This window comes from Carcharodon carcharias, chromosome 9 (assembly GCF_017639515.1).
Source record: "Carcharodon carcharias isolate sCarCar2 chromosome 9, sCarCar2.pri, whole genome shotgun sequence".
NCBI lineage: Eukaryota > Metazoa > Chordata > Chondrichthyes > Lamniformes > Lamnidae > Carcharodon > Carcharodon carcharias.
The window spans coordinates 122219234-122241440 of record NC_054475.1 but is presented as its reverse complement, the minus strand read 5'-3'; the positions used below and the strand labels follow the sequence as shown (position 1 = coordinate 122241440).

Below are 22207 nucleotides of genomic sequence, written 5' to 3'. Positions count from 1 at the left end.
CAGCAAAGTGGTTGACTCTTAACTGCCCTCTGAAATGGCCTAGCAAGCTACTCAGTTCAAGGGCAATTAGGGATGGGTAACAAATGACTGCCTCACCAGTGATGCCCACATCCCATGGAAGAATTCTAAAAAAGAAACTGGTTAGGTCCTGTCCTGAGGCAGTCTGTCTGTGAAACTCTCATGGTAGGAACAAGGCACTGCATGTAAAGATGATTTAAAACATCATAATTCTCATTGATTTCCTGTGTCATCCAGCCCTGGGTTATTGGGCCCCCGAACAAGATCACAACATTAAAATAGCTATCACACTAGGGGCACCAATATGCAGGTTTGACTTCCCAAGTTTTTTGAGTTCCTAACTGTGAGGGCACTGTCATGTCACAGTGAGCGAACACCAAATGGGCAGCAAGTATTTCCCTACAATTAGAGAAGAGAAGTTAACAGTAAAGTCACCAGTGGACTGTTCTTATCTGCCTTGTGGCTGGTGATTCAGTGGCCTGGGGAGGTCACTCATCAGGTCTCAGATTGCAGTGATTATATGGCCAAAGGACAAAACAGGAGAGAATATACATAATCAAAACTGCAGAAATTATTTTAGATGCTGTATAGAAAGGAATCTTAATACTGAACATTATTGTCTTATAGTAGGTTGTAATTGAGGATAATTTGCTGATTCAAACACCTGGCCAGCAGCCTAGTGCTTAGATCAAACAGTCTGTCTTCAATTACATTCCATCGTACTCTCATATGTCCACTGTTAGCAGCTTAATTTGAAAATCAACAACAGAAATTACACCAGCAGTTTTAAATTCCATTAAAATTCAGAAGATTAATGAAATGCAATACCATGCCTGTGTTCCTTTCTGAATGATGGGGCTTACGTGTGTAATTGTGCACAGAAAACATTGTAAATAATTGATCAAATGTTCCAGGCTGGTCATTAACAACAGTCTGATTCTACCCAAATGGGTGTTTTGGATGAGACATTAAACTGAGGCCCCAGCTTACCTCTCAGCTGCATGTAAAAATTCCCATGGCACTATTCACAAAAGAGCAGTGGAGTTCTCTAATGGCATGGCCAATATTCATGTCTCCATCACATCATTAAAAGAAAAGGATTACTGGCTATTTATCTCATTATTATTTATGGGATTTAGCTATGCACAAATTGTCTGCCACATTTGCCAATATTACAACAGTAATGATGCTTTGGAAAAATAGTATTAAATAGGCCGTGAAGTACTTTGGGATTTCCTGAGGATGTGAAAGCCACTATATAAATATGAGTTCTTTCCTTCTTCTTAGTAGCCAAATTAGGCTACCTAGTCACCAAACATTGTTGTTTTCACATAAGGTCTTTAAAATCTTGTGCTAAAAGAGCATAACTTTCACGTTATACAGGCATTAGATTTTTGTAAATGGTTAGATGATCTCTTAGTCAATGATTAGGAAAGGTGGTGAAACATTACTTAATGGGTGGGTTCAGAAAAATTATATGTAATGTGTAAGCAATTCTTTACCAATCAATTCATCTAATTCAAGTTGCCCTGTTTGCCTCTTCTCTTTGTAAATAGAATGTTGTATACCAAGTTGACACTAGATAAATATTGCCCAGCTAAACCTGGCAATAGCATATGAAAATTTCTTCTAAAAAGCACCAATTAATAAATTAACAATAAGAACCCAACTCATCTTGATCACTTCAGTAGAAAGAAGGGGCATTGTCATGTGAAAAGGGACACATGATTAAAAGTTAACACAAAAATTGTTTATTATACAGTTTCTATCACTAAAACAACTATGGTAGAGCTTGTCTTGCCTTTATTTAAAAAAGTACTAACATTAGAATGATTTAAAAACTCACTGGGCTGGTTTTTCCCCTTCGGTTTCAGAAGCATGTGTCGGGCCATTTCCCAATGTCGCATTCCTGACTTCAGAAAGTCAACCCATTCACCTGGAATTTTGGTCGCTGAGAGTTGGGTGAAGGCTGTCATGGCCACTGCCTCTTGTTAGGGAAAATTGGATATGTTGCAGATATTTAAATGGTGACCCCAACATCACTTTACATGAGCATGGGTCGTGACCCTCCATGCTTCCCACCCTGAGGATAATAGTGTCCAACAGAAATCGATAGGTAAGTTTAAAATTGCAGTCCTGCATGCCTCTACTTTGGGCCTCTTGACACAGGTTTGCTCAGTGTTGGGAGGAAAAAATTCAGTCCATCGTATTTCTTACGTTATGGGTGATTTGAATAGGTCAGGTCTATCACTTCAGAGATGTCACAAATCCCATCACTTTCCAAAGTGCGCCAATTAGGTGGAATTGGTCTGGGGGATCATGGCAACAGAATTGACCATATACTAGTGAATAGTTTGCATGTGCTTTTGTTACCAGTTGTGTTGTTTATTGTTGCTGAGAAATTTAAATCGTTGTCCAGTAACCTTTATCAGTGAACAATTCTTAGCTATGTTGGGCATGATTCTGATAAAGCTGCAAAGTGTGGCTGCTAAATCTGATGGCCTGATTGCATGAAGATGACAATGACAATGACCAGTTGGAGAGAAATCAAAGCTAAATCCTGCATCTGCTCCTTCACAAGAAAACACCCTGTTAATGTATCTGCAAAGGAAAGGAGAGTTATTGCGGGTGAAACAATAAGCCTTTAAAGTTGTGCTTGAAGCTTCTTTAAATTAATTAAGAGCTGCTGCAGGGATAAATGCTGGTCCAGCCTATCATAAGGCCAGAGGGTGATTAGGGAGATATTGAGAACAATGTGTTCCATCCATTGCACAAAAAAAATCTTATTTTCCCATTGGCGAAGATTTGTCATGAATCATGGTCAGAAAGTTTCCTCTAGGCTGGTGACAATGATTAATCAGGCTGCTTCTCCCTTTCAAGTCCAGAAAGATATCCTCAAGGTCACTACAAGACTCTATCCGTTGAAAATGTATTTGGAAACAGAAAGCCTTAATGAACCAGTTTGATTTGAGGAAGTGGGCTTCACACTATACCACCTTGCCAATGTTTTGACGGAAGGTGTGGACAGTGTTCAAACTGCTCCAGCTTCTGCAGAAAAGTGCAGGAACCACTTACTCATCTTGGGCTGAGTTTCTTGGGCAACTAAATGGAGTTGTATTTATGGCTCACAGGTCGAAGCCCAGAGAGATTTTAACTCCTGTGGCTCACTTTAGGCTCTGACTCCCATCTGAACCTGGCAGGAATCACTGCCTGGCAAATGGGTAGGAATAGGAAATCAGGCCATCAGTTAAATTAGCATTTTAAACTCAGTGGGCAACTGATTGGCAACTGTTTAAAGAAGACTGTTCCTGTTCTTACTTGGATGAAAGACCTTACAGAATTAAACAGCACATTTCAGAATTTGGGATGAAACTGTGTAACAACTGTAAGTATCTGGAGAAGTTTTATTACTGTTCGAATAAAATAAATATTTTATATTCTCATTCTCCAAGATTCGCCCTCCCTGGCAATGTCTATGATTTGCTTAGATGACTTTGAAGCCCACGCTGAATGTTCCTTGCCTTTAGCAGTATGGGATTTCTATGCTGGAGGTGCAGATGATTGTGAATCAAGAGACAGGAACCTGCTGGCCTTTAAAAGGTTTGTGTGTTATATGTAGCTCTTTGAGTACATGCTGCAGTTTATTATAACAAATGTAACCTACTCCTAGGACATAAACAAAGGCATCAATGAATACTCCTAGTTCTTTCAACAAGACAGGGCTATGTTTCATGCAAATTGTGCATGACACAGTCACTTTCAAAAAAGAAATTTGCAATAATTTCAAACTGCGATCGACACTCATTTTTGTGTGTTTTTAAAAATGCTTTTAAGTGCTAGTAGATGGATTATCAGTGAAATTGGCTTGACTTTGAAATAATGTGCACATCTCCAACCATTAACCCGGACTGTTTCAGTGTGCAGAGATGTTTTCCACTTTTAGACACCAATGTGTTAATTTCAACATGATCTACCTACTTTAGTAGCAAAGCTTAAGAATACAGATTATCTCAGTTTTCAGCTGGATGAGTTCTTTAAAATTTTGTTAGCTTTACTAGTAGAGTCTCTGCGGGCTTCTGAACCCCATGGCCAGGCTCAATTCTGGGTCACAAGCCTGCACTGTTTGTGAAACAGTCACTCATTGTGATCTTATGTTTGAGTGTGTGGGGATTGGGGGTGTTTACCATCCAATTAAGAATGGTGGGCCAACTCTCGAAGCCAGAGCACCAATCAAAGGCCTTCCAGCTTAAATGCAGCGCCGCAAGCTGTAAAGCTAGGTAAATAAGGGGCAAAGCGCTTTAAAATGCAGGTGCTCTCTCTGCAACCTTTTTACTTCAAACCAAAAAATGGCTTTTTCAACGATTCTGTCAATGTTAGGGGTCAGTGGGGGTTGGGGGCGCTGTTGGTGGGGGGAGAAGGGATGTTGTGGGGGAGGGCTAGCCCCTCCACAGGCGGTCTGTGGTTGCTGCTGCAGCCAGGAACTGATGGGCAGATTGAAGTCTGTGAGGCAGCCAACCCGCACCAATGTGGTGCCAAGCCAATTGAGATAGTTAAGAGGCCTGTTAAGAATAATTTACATGCTGGTGAACGGGATTAAACATTCCTTTGGCGATGAAGCCAGTGGCGAGTGGGGGACATGGTTGATCAGATTCCTGACAAGTGGAAGTTGGCGATGTTGAAGGGGCTGGTGGGGTGGAATGTCAGCCATTTTGCAGCAGCATTCCACAGGAGGACAGAAGGAGTAAAGTTGCAGGTTGATGGGCACAGATCAGAGGGGGAGGGCCCAATGGAACAGTCTGAGGGGTACACATCGGAATGTGGGCCAACACACAATAACATTTTTGTTAACTTAACCTCAGTACAACACAGCCTCTTTGAAGTTGGAGCCTGGGATATGTGAAACATGTGAAAGTGCAAAAATAATTCAAGAGCAGCAGAACTTTATAATATAATTGCCTATCATTACTCTATTATGAGTAATCTTACAGCACCTTGGTATGAAGCAAGGTTAATTCTGTTTTGTCTATGAACAGTATAAATCCTCATCAATTTTTCATGGAGTTCACAATGCTCCATGCATTACTTTCTTTTCATTCTTCTACTTTCTTTATGGAGTATTCTCTTATTGATCTGTTTAGTTTATAATTTCCACACATCTCTGACCTCAGATTGTGGGTAGAATTGTACCCACTCATGTCTTGTCAGAGCTATGAACAGATCGAGGATGGTACAAGAACACAGGTGGAAAATAATGTTGTTTTTTCTGTGTTAGGGAAGGGCAACTTGTCTATTTATCTGAGGCTGCTCTCCGATATTTTAGTGGTTGTGTTAACACATTCATTTGAATTAGGTTGTGCCTCCTCTAAAATGGAAGAGAAAAATTTTTGATGAACGATCGAAGCAGTTATATATCCCCTGATGTAATTTCAAGGTCCACTGTGTTGGATATATGGAATGTCTTTAACATATTAAAGGCTTGCGGAGTATATATTACCATCAGTTAGCTATTTGGCCACAAGCGATCAATACACCAGTACAGAACTAAGAAAGAAAAAAAAGAATTACATATCACAAATTTCTATTTTACATAACCTACCAATGAAAATGAGGACATTACGTAGGCTGTGTTTTTAAGCAGTGAAGGAAAATGATCAAGAAGAGAATTAAACAAGAAATAAATAGAGTGAAAAGATCATATAGGCTAGAATTTTATGTTGATTGGGCGGGTGTGCGCCCAGCCCGAATGCACGCGAAATTGCATGAGGGCATGCGCGGGAGTCGGCGCCACACCCGCACCTGCCGACAATTAAAGGACTAATTAAGGCCATCGAAAACCCTATTGTCCACAATTTTACGTTGCCCGTGCGATTTCAGGCTCGTCGCACTGGCAAAATGGGCAGGTGGGCAGCCAGTTTTTAACAAAACCTGATCCAAGGGTGGGATGAAATGTCCAGGGTAAAATATTTTTAAAAAAAGATATCTGGGGACTGATGTTTTTTGAGTTCTGCTGTCAGGTGTATACAAACAGTTTGCTGCATTTTTTTCTTGTCATTTAATCTGTCCAGGTCTGCAGCTCCCTGAGGCAGCTCCACAGCAGCTCTCTGCCTTCAGGGAGCTCACTATAAGTGCCCACCCACATTTTCACTTTTGTCGGCGCCCACCCTCTTCCTGCCCCCCTTGGTAGCGCTGAGGCTTTCTCAGCGAGCATAGACCATAAGACATAGGAGCAGAAATTAGGCCATTCAGCCCATTGAGTCTGCTCCACCATTCAATTATGGCTGATAAGTTTCTCAACCCCATTTTCCCACCTTCTCCCCATAACCTTTGATCCCCTTACCAATCAAGAACCTATCTATCTCGGTCATAAATACACAAAGTGCTCATTCCCATACCGGAAGTCGAACCCAGGCCGCCTGGGTGAAAACCAGAAATCCTAACCGCTAGACCATAAGGGAGGAGTTAATTGGCCAACCAGTGTGAATTGTATTTGGGGCCAATCATAGGTGGAAGCGCATTTTGTGTCTCCTTCCAAGCCCGCCGACTAGGCGCACATGCCAAGCGTGAAACTCAGGCCATAAAGTATTACATTGAGAATATTTTTGAAAATATTGTGTAACAATGAGGGAAAAATGGAAGGATTGGCATTGGTGGACTAGTATTCTGTCAGAGTTTGGAGTAGATTTTTTAACTGCTAGACCAGAAAATTTATAATGTGACTAAGTAATAACACCAATCAGTTTAAATATCAAATTTCATCCAAGGCAGCAACCTAGAAGAATTCTGCTGTAAAGAGACTGGATTTATGTGCAATACTTATAATTACATACATCTGGGATGTCGGTCTGACTATAATTTAGGATATCTGATGTTAGACTCTGCATGAGTGGAGCTGTACAGTTTTAAAATGCCATGAGAACTGAGAATTGTAACCTTTGCCACCTTTCTTGGAGCCTTTGTTAAATGGATGATCAGCTCCATTAAATAGCGGAAAGAAGAATTTGATACAAATATGTTAACTATACAATAAAACTGCACAGGAATATCCAATTTATATTTCTACTGGTGTCTTGTTTTAGACCTCTGTTTTCTTACTGTTGCTACCTATCTTACGCTGGCAATGAAGATTTCTCTGAATGTGCAGTGAGTTTTATGCTTTGTTTGAGTAATGTGGGTTATACAGGCAAGACCATTTTTATTGCTCATCCCTAGTTGCCTGGAGACGAAACCACCACAGTCCTATAGACACACAATGGAGAAAATTTCAGGATTTTAACCCAGCGAAGATAAAGGGCAATATATATCCAAGTCAGGATGGTGTAAGATTTGGTGTAATTTGAGGCACCGATGTTCCCATAGATTGCTGCTCTTCTCATTACTTAGTGGTAAAGGATGGGCAATGAGAGGCAGTGTTGAAGTAAGTCTTGAGAGTTGCTGCAGTATATCCCAAAGATATTATGTACAGCAGTTACACTGGAAGATGGAATGCATACTGAGTTCAGCGGCAGACATCATTGAGGCATTATCCTAGATAGTGCTTTGCATCTTGAGTGTTGCAGCTGCACCTATCCAGGCAAGTTGTGAGTATTCCATTGTATTGCTGGCTTGAACCTTGTAGTTGGTGGAGAGATTTTATCACAGAGTACCTGGCATGTAGCCATGGTGTTGATATAACTGGTCTAGTTAAGTTCCTGGCTGAGGTAGAGGCAGAATGATTGAATGATGGTAGTGCCATTGAAAGAAATGGGTAGGTGGTTGGGCTTTTTCTTATTGAAGGTGGTTATTTCCTGGTGCTTCAGTGGTGTGAATATTCACTGCTACTTCTCAGTCCAAGCCTGGATGTGGTCCACATTCTGTTGTGGCTTCAGATGGGCTGCTCCATTATTGTAAGTGTTTCATGAGTGCAGCCTCAACCTGATTGAGGAAGGAGGGTCATTAACATAGGAGCCAAAACTGATTGGACTGAAGATGCTGTTCAGAGGAACCCTTGCAGCAATGTCCTGGGGCTGTGATGATTGAACTAAGACAATCGTAATCCTGTTTGTCCTATATGACTCCAGTCACATGAGGGTTTTCCCGTAGGATCCCCACTACCAGCTTTAGTCTCCATTTTGCAAGGCTCCTTGATGCCACGCTGACACAATGTACGGTGATGCCACACTCAGCTGGACTATTTCCATTTGAGGTAGTAGTTGACTCCATTAACCAGATAAGAAACACAAAACAGGATGCTCTGTTTGTTGGAACACTGAGTTTAGAGCAGTTGTCATCGGCATCTGTCCCTAGATTTGAGGATCATGTCTACTCAGGGGCATGAGTATCTGCAATGGGTTTTCACTGAACAGGCCGATCATTGACCTACAGATCTCTGAGTACATGGGGCCCATGAGGTGGTGGGACGTGAGAGCAGGATTTGCTTCCTTTTCTCTCCTTCTCTGCTGCTGCTCTGCCTCATCATTAAAACGTTCTGACCCAAAGCTTGATGGGCAAGTTGTCACCAATTTAAATGATTGGTAGCAAGCTCCTCCAGTCATTAATATCAATGCTGCCAAGCTTCAAGGAGAGCTTCAGAGTGTCTTTGCAGCATTTTCTTTGCTCTCCCCTGGAATGTTGGCCGCTTGAGAGTTGAGAAAACCGGACTTGGCGGGATTGTCACATTTTAGCCATCTGAACACAATGAACAATCCATTCCAGTTGATTTTGCAGGAGTTTTGGCTGAATGCTCATGGAACTGGCTTCAAGAAGGACACTAGTGTTTGTTCGATGGCCCTTCCATTGAATCTGGAGGATGTGGGAGACGCAATGCTTTATGGAATTTCTCTGGTGGTATGTGTCGCTGATATGTTATACGGTCCATGTCTCACTCAGTACCGAAGTATGCTGATGACAATTGCCCTACTCTGTGTGTTAGAGCAGTAATGAGTAGTTGGAGTTGCCATGCTAAAATGGCAAGTGGCATGTCAGAAACATGAGGCGGAGTTATACTGTGCAAACTACAGCAAACTGGCTTCTACCACTGGCCCCAGTCTCAGGTCAGTATGTACAACAGGGTATTGGAAATTTGGAACTCTCTCCCCCAGAATGGTGTTGAAGCTAGTCAGTTGAAAATTTCAAACTGAGATTGATAGATATTTGTTAGGCAAGGGTAAGTAGGGTTATGGAAGCAAGTTGAGTGGATGGAGTTAAGGCACAGTTCAGTACTGATCTAATTGAATGGTGGAATAAGCTTAAGGAGCTAAGTAACCTACTCCTGTTTCCATGTTTACACAAACTAATATCTGGCTGTTAGTTAGTTAATTACAACCCCATTTTTAGCCAAATCTAAAGTCAAAAATCTGATAAAAGTCTTGCTGCAGAAAGCATGTGATAATGCCAACTCCATACAGAGGTTACCACAGCCTTATTATAGTTTTTGGGCTTTGTAGCATAACCCTGTATAGAAAGTTTATTATTATTATTGACACTGTGGTAATATGGCAATCTAGCAATGTTTCCTCTTTCTTTTTTCTAAATAAACTAAACACAAAATTAATATGCTCTTATTTTATTAAATGACCCTTGGTCTGAAGTTATTCGTAGTAGAACTGAAACAAGGACAATGTCACTCTGCATGTTTTACATGCAGAACAGGATATTATATAAGAAGTGAGGGGTATGTAAAGCCTTTGATTTAACAGAGGTCCCCTTGAGTTGCCAAGGGGAGCTTTTAATCCCAGACTGACCACAGCTTTTAATCTCCATTGCTTTCAGTTTCAGGTCCATACATGAAATGATTTTTTTACTGCTATACAGTAAGTGCTTTAAGGGACATTAAGTTTGAGACAATGTTACTGAGAAAGTTAGAGTTTAATTTAACATCTAACCTGAGGGATTAAATGTCCTGCATTATAGGATCATTTGGCAATTTTTCACAGCAGTTACTGATAGACAAATGAGGAATGTTTGGAAAGTCATTGAGAAGTGGATTATACCACAATATGATATAAAAAGCAGTTTCCTGCTTTGTGTTTTTGTATAGTTAAAGGAGTATCCATGTCCTCAGTAGGCTAACTGCCTTTTAAATCATTTGTCAGGTGCAGTCATGAGTGGTTCAGGTCAGCTAGAATGAGCCCATCTGGATTGCCGCTTTCCAGGTGGTCTAGGAAAAGCTGTCCAGGAATGCATATCGGCAGAATGGTGACAGAGCTCTGCTGAAATTGCATTTAAAGCTGACCAATATGAACCATTGCTCAGCCCCAATTCAGGCACAGTAGATGTGGTCTTGGGCATGGCTTCAGTTCTTTGCAGATAATAAATATCAATCGCAAATTTTAATAGCTAATGGTTCCTCGTCATAAAACACAGCAGTAAATGGAAGAAATGTGACTTTCTAAAGGACTAGCTTTTTTGTGTCTGGTTTACATTTCATAAATTTACAGATAAACAATATCCAGACGGCCGCAGCCAAATCCAGACAGGTAACAAGCCTAGTCCTCCTGGCTGCAGAGATGCTATCCGGGAAATGGAGTTTGGCTATGCTTGGGAGGGGCTACAATGCTGATGCCTGCTTACCTCACCCTCATTCAAAACGGACCTCGGTCTTCTGTTTCATTTATAATTAAAAAATAAAATTGGTAGCTTCCTGCTGATGCCATCACATTATTGTATTTTACTGGCACTTAGGGTGAGTCTTTAACTCAATCAAAACCTATCCACTTACACAGAGTTAAAATTCAGCCTTAAAATGTAGCTCCGATATTTTCATCTCAAATATCGCATTAGGATTTCAGCCAGTATTTTAGAAGATTACTGGCCCCACCACTTCTACTATCCTCCAGGTAGCCGCCTTTATCGGGTAATTGGTGCTATCCATTTACCTTTATTATAGGTGTAAATAATAATAATAAACAATTGGCCGGTTATTTAATGTGTTACTTATGTTGGTCATCTAAGACAGTTTTTTTCATGGAATCCTTCTTTAAACAGATATTTTCTCTTCAGTAACCACAGGTTGTTGTCTCTTAACCACTTGTAGTTTTCTGGCAGCTTCTTGAGTTTGTTTTGCTTCTCCTTCTCACTGAGTACTCTCCCATTCAGTTAGATGAAAGGTCAGGGAGAAGGTTTATTGCCTCCTACAGCTTCACCCGCTGCTTGTTTTATCATCTGTCATACATAGTGGGCAAATCAAGTAAAGACCACTGTATCTCTCTTAGTGGTGGGGACTGAATTAAAAAAGTCTGACCACTATTAAAGTAACAATAGTGACTGAAGGAGCTGCAATCACCAATATTGACAAGGAAAGTTTTATGCCAGTCTTGTTGTAACACTCTCAACTCTGAGCCAGAGGTTATAGGTTTATGTTCCACTCCAGGACTTGAGAACAACTATCGAGGCTGATACTCCAGTGAGTTCCTGTATGTACTCAGATAATGAGGGCTGTAAATTCCATAAGGGGTCTTGCATTTTGCATGCCTTTCAAGGGACCGTCTTCCACCCAAGGACGTTTATACTTTAGACTTTCCAGGCTTTTCAGACATGAGTTAATCCTTGTCCATCTAGAAACCACACAGTAGTCACCTGACTTTCTGGCAGCCATTTTGGGAGAGTACAGTGTCATTTTCTTCCTTTTCTTTTTAAAAATAGAGTCCACATTGAATAAAGTTTGTATCTTAAAAGTTAGAAATATGACATGCCTCTACTGGGTATGACATTAGCAAAAGTGGAAGGGCAAGAGAGGTGCTGGTGAGGTAGGGTTAAGTGTTGTTGGTGTGGATATGAAAATTAACACTATGCTTTTGGATGTTATCAGCAAGGGGCAGCATGTAGAAGAGAAACAAGAGAGGACCAAGGATAGCTCCGTGGCATTGCCAGGGGTAATGGTAATGAAGCAGAAAGAGAAGCCATTACAAACTTTACTATTTGGTTAATTGTTAAAAATTTCTACTTCACATCTAAGAAAATAAAAATAAACAAAAAGGAGTTTGGATTTGCAGTGCATCACCAGATACTATCATTTAGCCCAACAGTCACACTCTCACATTCCACCTCTTCCTACTCACCAATTTACAGAAATATCATCCAATTCTCTCGCTCTCTCAGCTCCTTTTGGAAGTTTTGTTTCCCCCCCCCCCCCAAAAACATCCCCCTCCCTCTTTTCACTCAATTTAATCTGGGAACCACCTAATCTTGGTTCAATCTGACAGTCTTCTTCCACTCCCTATTCAAGCTGGTGTTTTTCTTCTTTTCTGGCATTCTAATTTCCCCTCCTCCCCACTTCATGCTGCACTTCAGTACCCCCCACTCCCACCCCCACCAAACCAAGTTAATGCTGGAAATTTTCTTCTTTTCCCATGCATCCCAAATAGTTGGCCTCAGCTGCACCATGCTTCCCCTCAGCCCCTTTCAAGCACAGCTCCCTGATTTTGCCCCATTTCCTTTTTCTCTTCCCATTTCCCTTTCTTCAGTAGCATCCATGTTTGTCTCTTTTCCCCTTCCTTTCATTGCCATCCAGATCTCCTTTTCCCCTTCCCTCTTTCTGTACCCTCACAGCGGCTCCACCCTCACTGCCAGTAGGGGGCAGCATTGGGACAGCCTCCAGTCTCTTCAGCAGCAACACATTAGGAGTGATGCTAACAGATCAGCTTCTCTTACCTCAGCGTCACTCCCTAGTATTGCCACAAGTTGAGGGATCTTCACCTCTGCCCGCTTTTGGAAGAGCCGAAATTCCCAGACACAGCTTGTTCCAGTAGCAGCAGCACTGGGGAGAAGGACTGAAGGGAGAAGGATCCAGGCCAACAAACAACAGAGGAGAATTCTTCTACTTTTAAACTGCTAAAAAGTGAGCAAACACTTCCCTCCTGAAATTAAGCATTGGATATGGTGTGCAGCTTAGTATTACCAGCTGCATTCTTGCAGAACACCTTGGAAGAAGGGGCATGTCACTAATAATTACAAAGTATTTGAGTGATTTGCTTTATGGTCTGCCCAAAGTTAGGCTCATTATTTACTAGTACTTCATCCTGACTTTAGTAATACACTGGAGCATCAGCCTTGAATTTTATTCTCAAACCTTAAGAGTGAGGCTTGAGCCTAGAACTTTGTGATTCATAGACAATTGCTACCAATTGAGCTAAAGCTGACACACCAAGTCATCTAACATGCATGCATTCTTTCTATGAAAAAGTACCACCACACACATCTGTGTAACGGTCAAATTACACACCTATTCTGCAAATTTATTAATGTCTTCCTGTATGCTGAATTAACTATACCCCTCAATTTGGTGTTGTCCACAAGTTATGTAAATTGTGCTTCTGATTGCCAAATCTAAGATGGTTATTTAAATGGTGAACAACACTGGTTCACAGCACCGATCCTTATATGGAACATTACTTCCTACCTTTTGACAGTAACTACTGTAGCCCCTAATCTCTATTTCCTGTTTTGCAGCCAACTTGACTACACATGTCCTGAGCTTAGTCATGAGTCTACTGGGCAGTACCTTATTGAATGTCTGATAATGGACTTTGTTCATTTAAATTATCAAGTTGGAAGGAGATTTTTCCTCCATTTTATTTTCATTAGTATTAGATTTCTGTTGCCTCGAAAGTCTTTCGTAATGTTTTCACTTTGCTTTTGCAGAATCCGACTACACCCTCGAGTCTTGAGAGATGTTTCAGCCGTGGATATGAGAACCATCATTCAGGGCACGGAGATCAGCTTTCCTGTAGGAATTGCTCCAACTGGTATTCTAAGTATGGCCTGGCCTAATGGGGAGGTCAGCATTGCCAAAGGTAAGTGTTGGCAAGCTACAGCATGTGACCAGTTATGTTCCTTTTCTGGTCCATGAATTCTCTCCATATCACAAGTCAAACAAGATAAGAAGGAAAGAATTGCATTTATATAGCAGAATTCTGACCCTGGGACTGCCCAAAACACTGTAGAGACATTTAAATAATTTTGAAATGCAGTCACTGTTGCAATGTAGGAAATGCAGTTAATTTGTGCACAGCAAACTTCCACAAATAACCATGTGATAACGATCAGATAATGGGCTAAACCTTCCAGCCTAAGCTTCATAAGAGACCGAATGTGTGACCGAAGATGTGCATTGGGACCCTGTGAAAGTCCTGATGCACAGAGCTGCGTGGGAATTGCCCGCAAAGTTTCAACTTCCAATGGGCAATTCTCCCTGCTCCCTGGAACCTTCTAGGCCAGAGTCAGAGACTTTAATCTGTTCTGCTATACTCACCTGAATAGTTACCCAGGAAATGTTAGGCAGAAAAAACCAATCTGACATCTGGGGAACTACTCAACTGGCCCCGTCCCACAACCCTGAATCATCCCCCTTATCACCACCCCCCGCCCCCCCGACTACCCCTCAACCACCCAATTACACCACTGACCCAATGCAACTAACCCCCTGTCCACCCGACTAGCACCCTGAACCTACCTGAGTGCCCCCAGCCCAACCTGACGACCCCCGACCACCCACCTACCATCCAACCTGACTCCCCCATGACCTGTCCATCCCTTCACCCATCTACCAACTCACCAACCTCACTCATCCACACCTCACCCACCTATCCATTTACTCACTTACCCCTCCACCAATGTACCTATCTTACCTTCCTATCCACCTTACCCACCTGCCCACCTATCCATTCACTCCTCCACCCACTCGCCCACCTATCCATTCACTCCTCCACCCACTCGCCCACTCACCCATTCACCCACTCACCCATTTACCCATTCACCCACTCACCCATTCACTCACATTCAAACATTCAAATGGGACATTTAAGCTTACAGCTAGTGCCTGAAAAAGTGAGCATGTCCTGCCTTCCCCCAACTCCACCCTACTCTGATGGAGTTGTCTGAGGGATACTGCGCTGCACATTTCTTTGACAGCTGGGCTCAAAAGGCCCCGGAAGTAATGCGGAGCCATGTCGGGTTCGGGGAATTTTGAAGCACGATGGCAATCCGACGGCGATCATTGTAACTGCTCGGCAGACCCGGGCCCATCTGTTTACGATGTTCATTGAAGGATAAATATTGACCAAGACATCAGAGAGAACTCATCTGCTCTCCTTCAAGATAGTGATATGGAATCTTTTACATCCCCCAGAGAGGGGTGTAGCAGCAGTGTGTACCATCTACAAGATACACTGCAGGAATTCACCATCTATCTGGACAAGGGCAGCAGACGCATGGGAAGTTCCCCTCCAAGTCACTCACCATCCTGACTTGGAAAGATATCTCCGTTCCTTCTCTGTCACTGAGGCAAAATCCTGGAACTCTCTCCCTAACAGTACTGTGGGTGTACCTACACCACATGGACTGCAGCGATTCAAGAAGGCAGCTCACCACCACTTTCTCAAGGGAACTAGGGATGGGCAATAAGTGCTGGCCTAGCCAGAAAAGCCCATATCCCCTGAATGAATAAAAACATTATTAAAAATGCCTCTTTTGGAAGGCATTACCTCCTACAGTGCTGCACTCTCTCGGTACTGCACTGGAACATTAATTGAGACTTTGACCAGAATTTTCTGCTCGTTGGGTGGGCGCGCACCTGACCAGAATGTGCATAAAATGACGCGCGATCATGTCGGGCGAGTGTCCCAACATCACCGTGCACTCACACAATATTTTGGTCGGTGGGTGCTTGCGGGAGTCGGCAGTGCGCCTGCCGTCAGTTAACAAGCCTATTAAGACCACTAAAGATCTAATTGAATTAAAGTTTTTGCTGACCTTACAACTGGCAAGTGGGCGAAAAGGCCAAGCAGCCTTTGGATTTTTTCAAAACCTCATCCGTGGGTGGGATGAGACTTCGATCCGTCATTAAAAAAAAATAATTTTCAAACTAATTCCCAACATGCCCCTGCTCATGTAATAGAGTCAATGTTGATAACGTTTTAAAAATCTATCTTTTTTTATTTTTTCAAAATCTTCATCTCCCTGAGGCAGCTCTGTGCCTCAGGGAGCTTTACTTGCACGCATCTGCGTGCATGACGAAGTTCCCTGCTCACCCAACCGCACCCACCCCCCTACCCCCCTACCGACGCCCCCCCCCCCCCCCCCCCCCCCACCACCCCCCACCACCCCGCGCCTGCACAGGCAGTGCTGCAGTGCACGTTTCACACTGGGCGGGCCTTAATTGGCCCACCAGCGTGAAATTATGGTCAGGCTTCCCGACCACTCCCACTCACTCCTGCCGAGCCCGCCCGACGAGGGCACAATCCTGGCCTTTGTGTCTCTTAAGAGATACTTGAGCTCACAATGCCTAACTCAGAAGCAAGAGTGCGATCACTGCGCCAAAGCTGGCACAGTCATATTGCTGATCTTTGAGGGAGGTGCTCTTCAAAAACCCAGAGCATCCTATTGCTACAAAAGTAATGTTGTCCACACAGTCTTCACTACAGTCAACAAGCAAGTATGATAATTCATAAATTTGTACCTTTGGCTGTATCAAAGATTATTTGTCTCTCTTAATTTGCAAAGCAGAAATCTGACTCATTAGCTCAATGTGACAGAAAGTCAAACAGTTAATACCATCAGATGTAAAGGTCATTTCTGTCTAAGTAAAGTGGGAGGTCATTTTTCCGTGTTCTTGATTCCAATGGGTTTGTATAAATGTTTACCAATTTCCAAACTCCTGTTTTTTGGTTACGTTATACATATATATATATATATATATATATAAATATATATTTGTGCCCATTTTCCTCTCATCAAAGCTCACGTAGGCTCAGTACTCTAAAATCATCAGATCAAAGAATCTCCACATATTACTGGTGCAACATTGGTATTTAATTTCTAACCTGATTCAAATGTTCATAATGTCCTTCCTTTGAAATGTTGGTACATTCTAGCTTCATAATACATACACAAACCCAAGATGCAGTATTTTTCAATGAAACCATTTTTCACATCAAGGGAGAACACATTTTATGTTTTAAAAAAAGCTTACTGTGGCATCCAATCTGACTTCTAAAGTAATTTCCAGTCACATGATGCAAAGCCCACCAGCTGTGGTAGAATACCAAGGAAAATGTTTTTTTGATTTTCATTTAAGCATAGACAAAATCATGGATCCTGAAATCTTAAGCTAAGATCCCTTTTTTAAATTGTTTCATGGACTATGGGTGTCGCTGGCTAGGCCAGCATTTTTATTGGCCATCCCTAATTGCCCTTGAGAAGGTGGTGGTGAGCCACCTTCTTGAACCACTGCAGTCGAAATGGTGTAGGTACACCCACAGTGCTGTTAGAGAGGGAGTCCCAGGATTTTGACCCAGTGACAGAGAAAGAATGGTGATTTAGTTTCTATATAAGACATAAATTAGCTTCTTCGATCATCAGAAACTATTTAAGAAATTGCCGTCCTTTCTGTACATGGTATACATGTTTCTGTAGAAAAAAAGGACGGAATCACAGGGTTGAATATTCCCATCTTAGCTTTTTTCTGGATGGAAGGACCATTTTTGGGTTGTAAACCTGATCACTGCAGCAATGGGACTGGCAGTACAATTTTCTGGGAGGTTTATTAGGGCGTCTCCAGAATCGCTATCCAATTAGGGATGATGGATAGGTTAAAGAGGAAGTAGGTTAATACAGCGCATGAAATTGCAAATGGAGTCGGCAGCCGTCACTATGTCTGCAGTGAGAGTACTGCTGAGGGGAATGTGATGCGAGAGGATGGGACAAAATGGGGGCTAGATGTGTCTGGGGTAAACAACAGGCGCTTCTTCATCCCCAGCACTATCCAAGACATCAGACTCCAGGAGATAAACATGTTATTGCAAGCATCTGCCTGTGGATGATCTCAGGCTTGTCAAATTACAACTTCAACATGACGATTGGGACAGTGCTGGCACAGTGGACCAATAATACCCAGAAGCCCAGGTGAATGCTTTGAGGGCACAGGTTCAAATCCCACCATGGCAGCTGGTGGTATTTAAATTCAATTAATGAATCTAGAAAGTAATGCAAGCCTCAGTAATGATGACCATGAAACCATCATTTTTAAAAAAAATTCATTTATGGGATGTGGACGTCGCTGCTAGGCCAGCATTTATTGCCCATCCTTAATTGCCCTTGAGAAGATGGTGGTGAACTGCCTTCTTGAACCCCTGCAGTCCCTGTGATGTAGGTACATCCACAATGTTGTTAGGGAGGGAGTTCTAGGATTTTGACCCAGTAACAGTATTATAAAAAAGCAGGTTATTGCTAAGAGTGAGCAGGTTACTGCTAAGCAAATGCCACTTGATAGCACTGTTGACGACCCCTTCCTTCCTTCATTTTACTGATGATGGAGAGTAAACTATGGGACGGTAATAGACCGGGTTGAATTTGTCCTGCTTTTTGTGTACAGGACATACATGGGCAATTTTGCACATAGCTAGGTAGATGCCAATGTTGTAGCTATACTGGAACAGCTTGGCTAGGGGCGCGGCAAGTTCCAGAGCGCAAGTGTTCAGTACTGCTGCCGGAATATTGTCAGGGCCCATAGCCTTTGCAGAATCCAGTGTCTTCAGCCATTTCTTGATATCACGTGGAGTGAATCGAATTGGATGCAGACTGGCATTTGTAATGTTGGGGACTGTCGAGGAAGGCAGAGACAGATCATCCACCTCGGCACCTCTGGCTGAAGATTGTTGTGAATGCTTTAGCCTTATCTTTTGCACTGATGTGCTGGGCCCCTCCATCACTGAGGATGGGGATATTTGTGGAGCCTCTTGCTCCAGTGAGTTGTTTAATTTTCCACCACCACTCATGATTGGATGTGGCAGGACTGCAGAGCTTAGATCTGATCCATTGTTTATGGAACCATTTAGCTCTGTCTATCACTTGCTGCCTATGCTGTTTGGCATGCAAGTAGTCCTGTGTTGTAGCTACACCAGGTTGACACCTCATTTTTAGGTCTGCCTGATGCTGCTCCTGGCATGACCTCCTATATCACAGGCCATGAGGTTACATAGAGTCATAGAGTCATAGAGCTATACAGCACAGAAACAGGCCCTTCGGCCCACTGTGTCCATGCTGGCTATTAAGCACCTGTCTATTCTAATCCCATTTTCCAGTACTTGGCCCATAGCCCTTTACACTATGGCATTTCAAGTGCTCATCTAAATACTTCTTAAATGTTGTGAGGGTTCCTGCCTCTACCGCCCCCTCAGGCAGTGTGTTCTAGATTCCAACCACCCTCTGGGTGAAAAATCTTTTCCTCAAATCCTCTGTAAACCTCCTACCCCTTACCTTAAATCTATGCCCCCTGGTTATTGATATCTCGGCTAAGGGGAAACGTTTCTCCCTATCTACTCTATCTATGCCCCCCATAATTTTGTATACCTCTATCAGGTCCCCCCTCAGCCTTCTCTGCTCTAAGGAAAACAACACTAACCTATCCAGTCTCTCTTTATAGCTGATTGAGGTTGAGTACAATCCTGCTGTTGTTGATGGCCTGTTGACTGGTCTTCATCTCCACCATGACTGTACATTGATCACTCCTACCAATACTGTCATGGACAGATGTATCTGCAGCAGGCCGGTTGGGGAGGATGAGGTCAATTATGTTTTTCCCTCTTGTTGGTTCCCTCACCACCTGCCGCATTTATGTCCTTTAGGACTCAGCCAACTCGGTCGGTGGTAGTGCTACCGAGCCATTCTTGGTGATGGACATTGAAGTCCCCCATCCAGAGTACATTCTGCACCCTTACCACCCTCAATGCTTCCTCCAGGTGGTGTTCAATATGGAGGAGCACTGATTTATAAGCTCGGGGGGATGTAGTATGTGGTAATCAGCAGGAGATTTCCGTGCCCATGTTTGACCTGATGCCATGAGACTTCATGGGGTCCAGAGTCAATGTTGAGGACTCCCAAGGCAACTCCCTCCCAACTGTATACCACTGTGCCACCACTTTTCCAGGGTCTGTCCTGCTGGTGGGACAGGACATACCCAGGGATGGTGATGGTGGCGTCTGGGACATGATCTGTAAGATATGATTCCATGAGTATGACTGTGTCAGGCTGTTGCTTGACTAATCTATGAGACAGCTCTCCCAATTTTGGCACAAGCCCCCAGATGTTAGTGAGGAGGACTTTGCATGGGGCACCAGGGCTGAGTTTGGCTTTTGTAGTTTCCAGTAACCAGGTCAATGCTGGGTGGTCTGTCCATTCCTTTTTATTGACTTTTTAACAGTTTTGATACAACTGAGTGTCTTGCTGGGCTATTTCAGAGGCATTTAAGAGTCAACCACATTACTGCGGATCTGGAGTCACATGTGGGGTGGAACATGTAGGGCAGACAGGGCATTAGTGAATTCACGACAATTGATTCATGGTCATCATTAGACTTTAATTCCAGATTTTAATTGAATTCAAATTCCACCATCTGCCATGTTGTGATTCAAACCTGGGTCCCCAGAGCACTATCCTGGATGTTTGGATTACCAGTCTAATGACAATACCACAGCACCACTGCCTCCCATCATCAATTGTAAAAACTCATCTGGTTCAGTAATGTCCTTTAGGGAAGGAAATCTACCAACCTTGTCTGGTCTACGTGTGACTCCAGACCCAGAACTGTGTGGTTGGCTCTTAACTACCCTCTGAAAGGGCAAGTTCGAGAGCAATAAGGGATGGGCAAAGAATGCTGGCCTTGCCAGTGGTGCCTGCACTCCATGAAAGAATTTTTTAAAAATTGCTTATTATTCTTGTGCCCCTCCAACCTCCTGCACTTGCTTCCTGTGAGTTAACAGATACTGCAGAGGTGCCCATGCGCCTAACGCCAAAACCATTTTTTTTTAAAAAAGCAATGAAATCCCAACCAATGAAACAGCCTTTGATTTATTCATTTTAAAACAGCAATCCTGGCAATAACAGAAGTCAAAAGCACAGTCACCAAAGTCTGAAAGAAAAGGATACCAACATAAAAAAAAGGAAAGGTTGTGGGTGCAGAATTGGGCTTGGTAGCTCCTGTTTTGGAGTGCTGTGAGGCTCATCAAGGTTCTGAAATGATACCTGTGGCAGGCATACATATATCTGACTTGAAGTGCACTGGATGCTATATTGGTAAGGAGGTTAGCATGTGCACACTTTACATCCATCAGAAGCATGGAGAAAAGACAGATTATAGTGTCAATCAGCACACAATGCTGCTGTGACACCAACTGTGACATTTTTGACCTCCGTGCTCCAGCTGACACTCTCACTTAACCTCCCACAGTTGAAACATAGGTTTAACTTCATGAAGGATCCTTCAGCACTACTTAATGGGATCATCAAGGTTACAAGTTAGTTTCTAAATTATTTATCCTGGCTTCTTCTGCAATTCCACACATTTTGGGTATTTTTCCATGCTTGTTAAAAGTTTCAATGTCTACAGGAAGTGATCTGGCTGGAGCTGAAACATGTTTTTGGTCATTTCAAAGGCTTGTGTACAAACCAGTTGTTTCCAGATGTGGGTGGCCTAGTAGGCCTTTCATTTGGAATCAATAACAACTGGGAGAATGAGCAAAGGCCACACAGAGCAGGACAAGCCATTACATGAGGGAGGAGGAGGAGAAGGGCTGTCAGCAGGAGACTATATCCGCCCAGGTTGCTTTGGGAGCAATTTTCCAACTGAACCTCATCGACAACCAATGTTTGAGATACCTGCACTTCACTAAGGAGGTCAGATGTAGCCACCTGCTACAGCCACAACTCCAATTCAGAGCAGGGGAGGATGGCATTGCCAGTGGCTATGAAGGTTCTCGTGGGTTTATGCATCTGGCTTTGTCAAAGCTGTGGCTGGCAATGTTAGCGCCATCTCATTGTTTGCAGGGCACAATTGCATAAAGGAAACCACTGAAGCTCCTGACTTAAAGAGAGATAACTTCATTGCATTCTCTCTTGCCAGAGAGAAGCAGGCAAAGCAATTATGAGGGTTTGCAAGGATTTCAGGGTGCAGGGTGCCATTAACTGCAAGCACCTCGTGTCAGCTTTTCCATGTACTGGAATTAGAAGGGATTTTATTCCATCAATGTGTAGTGACCACAGGCATTGAATCATGCAGACCACTACCCAGTATCTTGGCAACAGTCACGATGCATTCATTCTGCAGCGGTCCTCAGTGCTTACTGCATGTCAACTATCACAGCAAACCAAAGAGTGGCTCTGGGTGGCCAGACTTAAACACTGACAAGAGGACTCATGACCCCCTGGTCACACACATGCA

General features: G+C 42.9%; 1 protein-coding gene across 2 annotated transcripts in view; it reads left to right on the top strand.

The window, feature by feature from the left end:
* Window positions 1-22207, top strand: part of LOC121282307 (hydroxyacid oxidase 2-like) — an 84113-nt gene that overhangs the window by 45191 nt on the left and 16715 nt on the right. The window contains exons 2-3 of one of the 2 annotated variants that reach the window (XM_041195969.1): window positions 3471-3618; window positions 13636-13787. In XM_041195969.1, coding sequence (XP_041051903.1) covers window positions 3488-3618; window positions 13636-13787 — 283 coding nt within the window. In that variant the 5' untranslated portion in view covers window positions 3471-3487. Of the gene's footprint in view, window positions 1-3470; window positions 3619-12693; window positions 12833-13635; window positions 13788-22207 lie in introns of those variants that run through there. The other variant, XM_041195970.1, reaches the window with a different exon arrangement.